Here is a 9,322-nt window from a genome sequence, read left to right as displayed (position 1 = left end):
TGATATCAATGAGATATGAGAGAGAGAGAGAGAGAGAGAGAGAGAGAGAGAGAGAGAGAGAGAGAGAGAGAGAGACTAAAATACAAGTCACGTGGGAAAGCACTAAACTGGAATACAGAACATAACTATATCAGAAGTTCTCTCTTCTTTTATTTGGAGGAGATGGTGGTCAGTCAGTGTGTAGACAGGGGCAGTGACCTTCTATATTCCCAAAGGGGATTGGTATTGTTTGAGTCAGTTATTGTTGGAGTCACCATTGACTTTAGAACAGATGAAGCTTCACAATCAATTATACTTTTCCGGGTGTAACTGCAAGTACATGTACCATTTTGGTCTCAAATATCTGGATGACAATTGGTTTTGGTGACATATTTTATAATGGCAGTAGCAAAAAAGATGGCAAGTGCAAGGGGCTCAGTGTCAATTTTCTTAGCTCTGCCATAGGACACTGCTGGTCACCTATAGCTCATCAGTTTTCACATTTGAGTTTTTTGTAGCAATTCCTGCACCACATCGAATGATTCATTATGTCTTGTACAGACTTGTGAGGAGATATACAAGACTATGGATTCTCAGACACCACCAAAAACATAAGTGAAGGTTGTATTTTCATACTTTAAGCATTTCAATTATGTGTGTATAGGCCCTAATATTGAGACAGATATACTGTGCTGTAATATTCTTAAGTAGAGACAACAAACACTACACTTTCAATGTGCCCCATACAATGATCATCACATAGAGAACTGAAAAATATTCTCCCTTCACCTCAGACTTCTGATCAATAGACTATACATGCAGGTGAATAAAATGGTTAATTCAAGAAAGGTGTAAGAATGTTTTATAACCAAAATTGAAGTAATAATTCTGATCACATTTGCTGCAAAGACTTGTGTCTACTGTCACTTCACAGACCCAAACCAAGAACACAATTTGCATTTCTACTAGGGCTGCTACTAATGCTAAGTACTTACTATGAAACACTATGGTTCATTCAACACACAGACACACAAATGGCTTATTAGCTTATGACATATTTAGAATGAGTTTCTAATTTTATTTCAGCTTTGCTATTCCAGATTCATATGACAATAACCACTGAAAGTAACTGAAAACATACAGCTCAGGTAGCAGTGTTATCTTGTTGTCTTCCACCTCTGTCCTGTATCCATCATTTCCCAATCTGTGTGATGTAGGTCTTGTGGGTCTAGTTAGAACTATTTCAGTTGTCATATTTTTTATGGCTGAACAGATGAAATAATGCATTGCACACAAACAAGGTATACCCGTTTCATACTCTTATTTTAAAGTATTTTTAATGACATAGAAGTTCTTCCAGCAGTCAAACAGGTAGTAATTTTTATCTGCCATTCACACAGTTACAAAACAGTCAGCTGTACAATTCACCAGAAATAACGCAATCTGCTGTACAACAAAGGCTTGCAGTTGTCTAACTACATAATTTTTATATGACAACAACACAAAAGCAATTCTGCAGATATATGGTTCTTCATATTGTTTGCAAACGTTTTTAAATATTCGTGACACGTTTAAAAATGTGCCACTAACAGAGTTCCCATCAGGTAACTGCTGTGTGACACTACGCAGCCAACAGCATTTCAAAATATGCAGTATCCTCTAAGTTTTCAAACTAGAAGCATTCACGTCTGTATTCCTTACTGTTCATTGCAAATATCTTACTACAGATCTTGCAACTGAAGGAGCATTCACACAGTGGACAAGCAAATGCCTTTTTAGATTACTACTATCTTGGAATGTCTTGCTACACACAGTGCAGCAGTAGGGGCGCTCACCCGTGTGGACACGTAAATGCTTTGTCAGGCTGTCTTTCCATTTAAACTTCTTGCTGCACTCTGTGCATTTGAAAGGGCGTTCACTTGAGTGTAAAGGCAAGTGCTGCTTTAGGAGAGTGGTAGTTACGAATCTCTTGCAGCACACAGTACAACTAAAGGGCTGTTCACCTGTATGTCTACGCAAATGCACCTTTAAGTGACCACTCTGTATGAACGCTTTGCTACAAACAGAGCAGATGAATGGACGTTCTCCTGTGTGTAGCCCCATATGGTACTTCAGAGCAGTGGCTGATTTGAATGTTTTGCTACATTCAGTGCAGCTGAATGGGCGTTCACCAGTGTGCACACGCAAATGCTCCTTTAAGCTATAACTCTTGGTGAATGTCTTGCAACAGAAGGTACAGCTGTAGTAGTTGTCACCACTGCGAAAAAGTGGATGTACCTTCAGACTGTCCTTATTCTTGAATGTCCTCTCATACACATTGTAAATGTTGATAGTATCATTCTCTCTGAAAACATGATCTACAGAATTTCTAGCCTTGTCTGCACCTGATACATTCTGCACAAAATGTTGTTGGCTGCTGCTGGAAAGCTCTGCTTGATCTTCGAAAGCACTTGTAATATGACTGTCATCATTGCTTGTATTGTTGGCTTGTTGACTCCTGCTGCTGAAATAAAGAGAAATATATCAGAATAATTGTCATTACTGTAGTATAAATAAAATATTAAATACTGTACAAGGTAAAACTAACAAAGTTAATTGAAAAATAAAAAAGGAACAAAGATCATTAGTGCCTAACATACAGTTAATGTGGAGGTCATGAGAAATTGAGAATTAGCTCAGATTTGGAGAAGGGTGGGGAAGGAAATGAGTGTCCAATGCCTCATCAGTGTACATACTTGCTAGATTTTATTAGACTGTATTGAATCCAATACAAAAATTCACTATGAATGGGCAAATTCCAGTCAGAAAGCCGCAAGGCTTAGGAAAGAGTCATCCATATGTTCCGTTATTGGCTACACAGTCTGCAAAAGTAACTTCCTACACTACCTGAGCTCAGTGAGAGCATCCACTAAGAAACTATGGATCCTCGTGACAGCAAGAGTGTCACACCTGACTAACAATCTAAATATTTTTATGGAAATCTAGTACTGCGTTACATAACCTTAGAACTTGACTCTTTCCATTAAAATAACAACATATTATATTAATTCTTTAAAGACATATGAATCTGACACAAGAAAAAGTAATATACATATACAAACATTATATGACTTAATCACAGACCAAACATTGGAAACCATGAGAAATAAAATGTAAGCGCTTTGTTTGCAAAGTTCATTTCTTCACAAGACTACCATTTGGTGAATAAGTACTACACACTATCTTTACATATATTACATCCATACTGCAGAGAACAATCTACACTATTATTGCAGAAATGAAAAAAACCCTCAGTTATTGATTAATGGGATAACAATTACAATTCACTATTGAAAGTTTACAATTAGTTGTTAGTTTCTGACACAAAAAGTATATGAAATAAAAGCAGGTAAAGAACATATTACATAGTGTGCAGCAGCTAAAGTGAGAATTTAATTTAGAGATGACTTTTACGTCTGCATGAATGTTTTTGGCATGGTTACTTAAATTCATCAGTTAAACGGTTAGAAGCAAGTAATGATTATACAAACACTTGCAAAATCCAGAGCTTGGCCAAGGAATTGTGATTACAGAAAGTACTTACAGTGTTACACCACCACTTTAAATAACAAACCAATTCAGTTATGGAAAATCAAGATTTTACCAAATCATAACAATTTTTCATCTTTCAATCACAAATAATTTATTTTGGCATGAGGCTGCAAGGAAAAAAGAATCAAAATACAAAACCTTCTCATGGACAACAAAGAATCAGGCAGGTTAGAAGGCATTCACTAGGCAAGCTCAAGTGAATTGTAAGAGCAACCACTGGTTAACCTACAATCATAAGGACATTCCTGTTGTAACCACAACTAAATTTCCCAGTTGTGCCCATGAGCTTGGCACCACTTCAAGTGGCAGCATCATGTTGCCCTACTTTTTATTTCTAGACAGAGTCAGTTTTATCATAAGAGCATATATGGTGTGTGCTATTTCAGAGAACAGACACCATTTTGATCCTGCAGCCAATATCAATCAAGAAAAAAAAGAAAAAAAAAGAATTAATGACATTACCTGCCAAAGGGCATTGAATTAAAACAAAGGAAAAAGTTGAAAATTTGTGCTGGAGCAGGATTCGAACCTGAGTCTCCTGCTTACTAGGTAAATGCGCTGATAACTGTGCCATCCAGACAAAGCAGTCATCACAACAAGAAGTACTATCCTAGCATGCCTCCCATCAGATGCAAATTCTCAGCTTATCCACACACCACTGACATAGTGCCCCTCCCATTATCCTCAATACTCACGGTATTTTGCCAATTCCCATAAGAAGTTGAACATGGTGTACATACACAATGGAGTGATCAGTGGTTGTCCTCTTCTTAATTACAATTAAGGGAAGGATGCCCATTGATCTTTTCCATGCAGATGCACACCACACTTTAACTCTTATGGATACTGGCAAAATGCCACAAGTAACGATGACAAAGGGCATGGAGCACTTCATCAATGGTGTGAGGATAAGTTGATAACTAGGGTCTGATGGGAGGCCTAGTAGGATTGTCAGTGCAGTTGTGATAATGACCATTGTGTCCAGACGGTGCAATGGTCAGGACATCTGCTTAGTAAGCAGGAGACCCGGTTCCGAATCCCTGTCCCACACAAATTTTCAACTTTTCCCATTGATTTAAATCAATGCCCACTGGCAGGTAATGTCATTAATTCCTTAAAATCTTATCACAAGAGGTTTATGAGGAAGTGGTGGTGAAAAAATAGCTCCTGAAGAAGAGTATTTTCCAGCAGGATGTTGTTCATCCATCTACATAGCATCTGATAGAAACTCGCTCTCTGTGGTTTTGTTTGGTGGAGTTCTGGCCTCCATGATTGACATGTTTGACTATGATGTTCAGAGTATTATAAAAAAAAGCCAGTAAAAAGCTTAGGAACCTATACATAGCATCTCTCAATACAGCCATTATTCAGGAATGGATGAAGATGGTGTAAGAACAAATGAAATGTATGTGCTCAGGGTCCAGTCACAGAAAAAATGGAGAAAAGGATTGCATGTCTTACTAATGATGATATCATTAGACATGGAGCACAAGCTCAGAATGGACAAAGATGAGGAAGGATACTGGCTGTGCCCTTCCCACACAAACCATCCCAGTATTAGCCTTACAAAATTCACAGAAATTGGGGAAAGTGTAAATATGATTAGCCAGATGAGAATTAGAGCCCCACACCTCCTGAATACGCACACAGTGTCTTAAATGCTGAGTAACCTTTCGCAATATGTCAGGATCAGAATGGAGGTGGAAATCAAATTGGTAATGGTTAAACTGAATGAAGGATTTTAGGAAGCCTTTACTAAAAATCTAATATACATCTTTATCTGAAAATCTGATGTGAGTAAAATCTTATTTCTATCTCAGGTTATTTGCTGCACTCTGCATAAAGGAAGTGAGGCAGAACTGGTAAAACAATTATCTCACTGTCAAGTCTGACTAGATTTAATTGGCATCACCATGATGTGAAAACCTTGTGTAGGCCACAGGTAATATCAAACCAGTAACCTTAGAATGAGTGTAAATTGCTAACATATTGTCAAGAGGAACATCATTCAAGGGAAAATATAAATACAATCACTTAAGAATGCAGGGTGAAAATGATTAACACCACTTCGAGGAATGATCTGATGAGATGGTGAGTATAATATCTCTTTATATTCGATGAATTACTCCAATACAATTCTACCCTTGAATAACGTTTAATAATTTTTTATCTTCATACTCGCAGAATCCATGCGCAAAGTAGTTTCATGAGCGCATAATTATTCTTTGTAGTACTCTCTCTGGTGGTTGTTAGAAAAAAGCTTCCGAGATTGTCTTCATGCCGATTAGCCTGAGCATTGTTTGAAGAATTGTTATCTGAATATTGAGATTATATATATATATATATATATATATATATATATATATATATATATATATGTATATGGTTATAATAGAGGGAAACATTCCACGTAGGAAATATATATCTAAAAACAAAGATGATGTGACTTACCAAATGAAAGTGCTGGCAGTTCGACAGACACACAAACAAACACAAACATACACACAAAATTCAAGCTTTCGCAACAAACTGTTGCCTCATCAGGAAAGAGGGAAGGAGAGGGAAAGACGAAAGGATGTGGGTTTTAAGGGAGAGGGTAAGGAGTCATTCCAATCCCGGGAGCGGAAAGACTTACCTTAGGGGGAAAAAAGGACGGGTATACACTCGCACAAACACACATATCCATCCACACATATACAGACACAAGCAGACATATTTAAAGACAAAGAGTTTGGGCAGAGATGTCAGTCGAGGCAGCTGCCTCTGCACTTCTGCCTCGACTGACATCTCTGCCCAAACTCTTTGTCTTTAAATATGTCTGCTTGTGTCTGTATATGTGTGGATGGATATGTGTGTTTGTGCGAGTGTATACCCGTCCTTTTTTCCCCCTAAGGTAAGTCTTTCCGCTCCCGGGATTGGAATGACTCCTTACCCTCTCCCTTAAAACCCACATCCTTTCGTTTTTCCCTCTCCTTCCCTCTTTCCTGATGAGGCAACAGTTTGTTGCGAAAGCTTGAATTTTGTGTGTATGTTTGTGTTTGTTTGTGTGTCTGTCGACCTGCCAGCACTTTCATTTGGTAAGTCACATCATCTTTGTTTTTAGATATATATATATATATATATATATATATATATATATATATATATATATATATATATATATATTCATCAATATATTGCGTAGTTGTTAATCAGAAGAGAACTTCCGAAAGACTGGATACGAACCTGCATTTAATAATCCAAGAGCTCCATTACTTCTTCGGGGGGTTAAACTTCATCAAAGCCAAATATCCGCTTGATCTGAGGTTTCCTGGCGGATTATACAACACTCCCAAAAATACGAGGCATTTTATTTGTACAGATTAGCAGACTGCAGCAAAGCACGAGCCTGCAGAGGAGAAGAATCATCGCCTGATTTCATTCTAACAAGTAAAATTTCTGAATCATTTTGAGTGACTGGGTTATGACTGTGTTTCCTATTATGAATGATTGATTGCTCGAATGAATTGAGAACTACATAACCACATAATTAGTGATATGAATATAATAGAGGGAAACATTCCACTTGGGAGAAATATATCTAAAAACAAAGATGATGTGACTTACCAAACGAAAGTGCTGGCAGGTCGATACACACACAAACATACACACAAAATTCAAGCTTTCGCAACCAACGGTTGCTTCATTAGGAAAGAGGGAAGGAGAGGGAAAGACGAAAGGATGTGGGTTTTAAGGGAGAGGGTAAGGAGTCATTCCAATCCTGGGAGTGGACAGGTATACATTCGCACACACACACATATCCATCCACACATACACAGACAGAAGCAGACATTTGTAAAGGCAAAGAGTTTGGGCAGAGATGTCAGTCAAGGCGGAACTACAGAGGCAAAGATGTTGTTGAAAGACAGGTGAGGTATGAGCGGTGGCAAATTGAAATTAGTGGAGATTGAGGCCTGGTGGATAACGAGGAGAGAGGATATACTGAAGGGCAAGTTCCCATCTCCGGAGTTCTGACAGGTTGGTGTTAGTGGGAAGTATCCAGATAACCCGGACGGTGTAACACTGTGCCAAGATGTGCTGGCCGTGCACCAAGGCATGTTTAGCCACAGGGTGATCCTCATTACCAACAAGCACTGTCTGCCTGTGTCTATTCTTTCCTGATGAAGCAACCGTTGGTTGCGAAAGCTTGAATTTTGTGTGTATGTTTGTGTTTGTTTGTGTGTCTATTGACCTGCCAGCACTTTCGTTTGGTAAGTCACATCATCTTTGTTTTTAGATATATAATCACATAATTATATATAAAAACAAAGATGAGGTGACTTACCGAACAAAAGCGCTGGCAGGTCGATAGACACACAAACAAACACAAACATACACACAAAATTCAAGCTTTCGCAACAAACTGTTGCCTCATCAGGAAAGAGGGAAGGAGAGGGGAAGACGAAAGGAAGTGGGTTTTAAGGGAGAGGGTAAGGAGTCATTCCAATATCGGGAGCGGAAAGACTTACCTTAGGGGGAAAAAAGGACAGGTATACACTCGTACACACGCACATATCCATCCACACACACAGACACAAGCAGACATATTTAAAGACAAAGAGTTTGGGCAGAGATGTCAGTCGAGGCAGAAGTGTAGAGGCAAAGAAGTTGTTGAACGACAGGTGAGGTATGAGTGGCGGCAACTTGAAATTAGCGGAGATTGAGGCCTGGCGGATGACGAGAAGAGAGGATATACTGAAGGGCAAGTTCCCATCTCCGGAGTTCGGATAGGTTGGTGTTGGTGGGAAGTATCCAGATAACCCGGACGGTGTAACACTGTGCCAAGATGTGCTGGCTGTGCACCAAGGCATGTTTAGCCACAGGGTGATCCTCATTACCAACAAACACTGTCTGCCTGTGTCCATTCATGCGAATGGACAGTTTGTTGCTGGTCATTCCCACATAGAATGCATCACAGTGTAGGCAGGTCAGTTGGTAAATCACGTGGGTGCTTTCACAAGTGGCTCTGCCTCTGATCGTGTACACCTTCCGGGTTACAGGACTGGAGTAGGTGGTGGTGGGAGGGTGCATGGGACAGGTTTTGCATCGGGGGCGGTTACAAGGATAGGAGCCAGAGGGTAGGGAAGGTGGTTTGGGGATTTCATAGGGATGAACTAACAGGTTACGAAGGTTAGGTGGACGGCGGAAAGACACTCTTGGCGGAGTGGGGAGGATTTCATGAAGGATGGATCTCATTTCAGGGCAGGATTTGAGGAAGTCGTATCCCTGCTGGAGAGCCACATTCAGAGTCTGGTCCAGTCCCGGAAAGTACCCTGTCACAAGTGGGGCACTTTTGTGGTTCTTCTGTGGGGGATTCTGGGTTTGAGGGGACGAGGAAGTGGCTCTGGTTATTTGCTTCAAAATCCAGAATCCCCCACAGAAGAACCACAAAAGTGCCCCACTTGTGACAGGGTACTTTCCGGGACTGGACTAGACTCTGAATGTGGCTCTCCAGCAGGGATACGACTTCCTCAAATCCTGCCCTGAAATGAGATCCATCCTTCATGAAATCCTCCCCACTCCGCCAAGAGTGTCTTTCCGCCGTCCACCTAACCTTCGTAACCTGTTAGTTCATCCCTATGAAATCCCCAAACCACCTTCCCTACCCTCTGGCTCCTATCCTTGTAACCGCCCCCGATGCAAAACCTGTCCCATGCACCCTCCCACCACCACCTACTCCAGTCCTGTAACCCGGAAGGTGTACACGATCAGA

The 9,322-nt window shown here is 40.0% G+C and overlaps 1 protein-coding gene across 1 annotated transcript in view; it reads right to left on the bottom strand.

Annotated features, from left to right (window-relative positions):
* Window positions 1-889: 889 nt before the first annotated feature.
* The window catches only part of LOC126457088 (gastrula zinc finger protein XlCGF49.1-like), an 82,850-nt gene continuing 74,417 nt past the window's right edge, over window positions 890-9,322 (bottom strand). Inside the window, exon 3 of the mRNA XM_050093113.1 lies at window positions 890-2,482. Within this exon, the coding sequence (XP_049949070.1) occupies window positions 1,684-2,482 (799 nt within the window). The 3' untranslated portion in view covers window positions 890-1,683. The remainder of the gene's footprint in view (window positions 2,483-9,322) is intronic.

Source organism: Schistocerca serialis, chromosome 2, assembly GCF_023864345.2.
Source record: "Schistocerca serialis cubense isolate TAMUIC-IGC-003099 chromosome 2, iqSchSeri2.2, whole genome shotgun sequence".
In the NCBI taxonomy this organism is placed as follows: domain Eukaryota; kingdom Metazoa; phylum Arthropoda; class Insecta; order Orthoptera; family Acrididae; genus Schistocerca; species Schistocerca serialis.
This window is presented reverse-complemented; position numbering and strand designations above follow the sequence as displayed.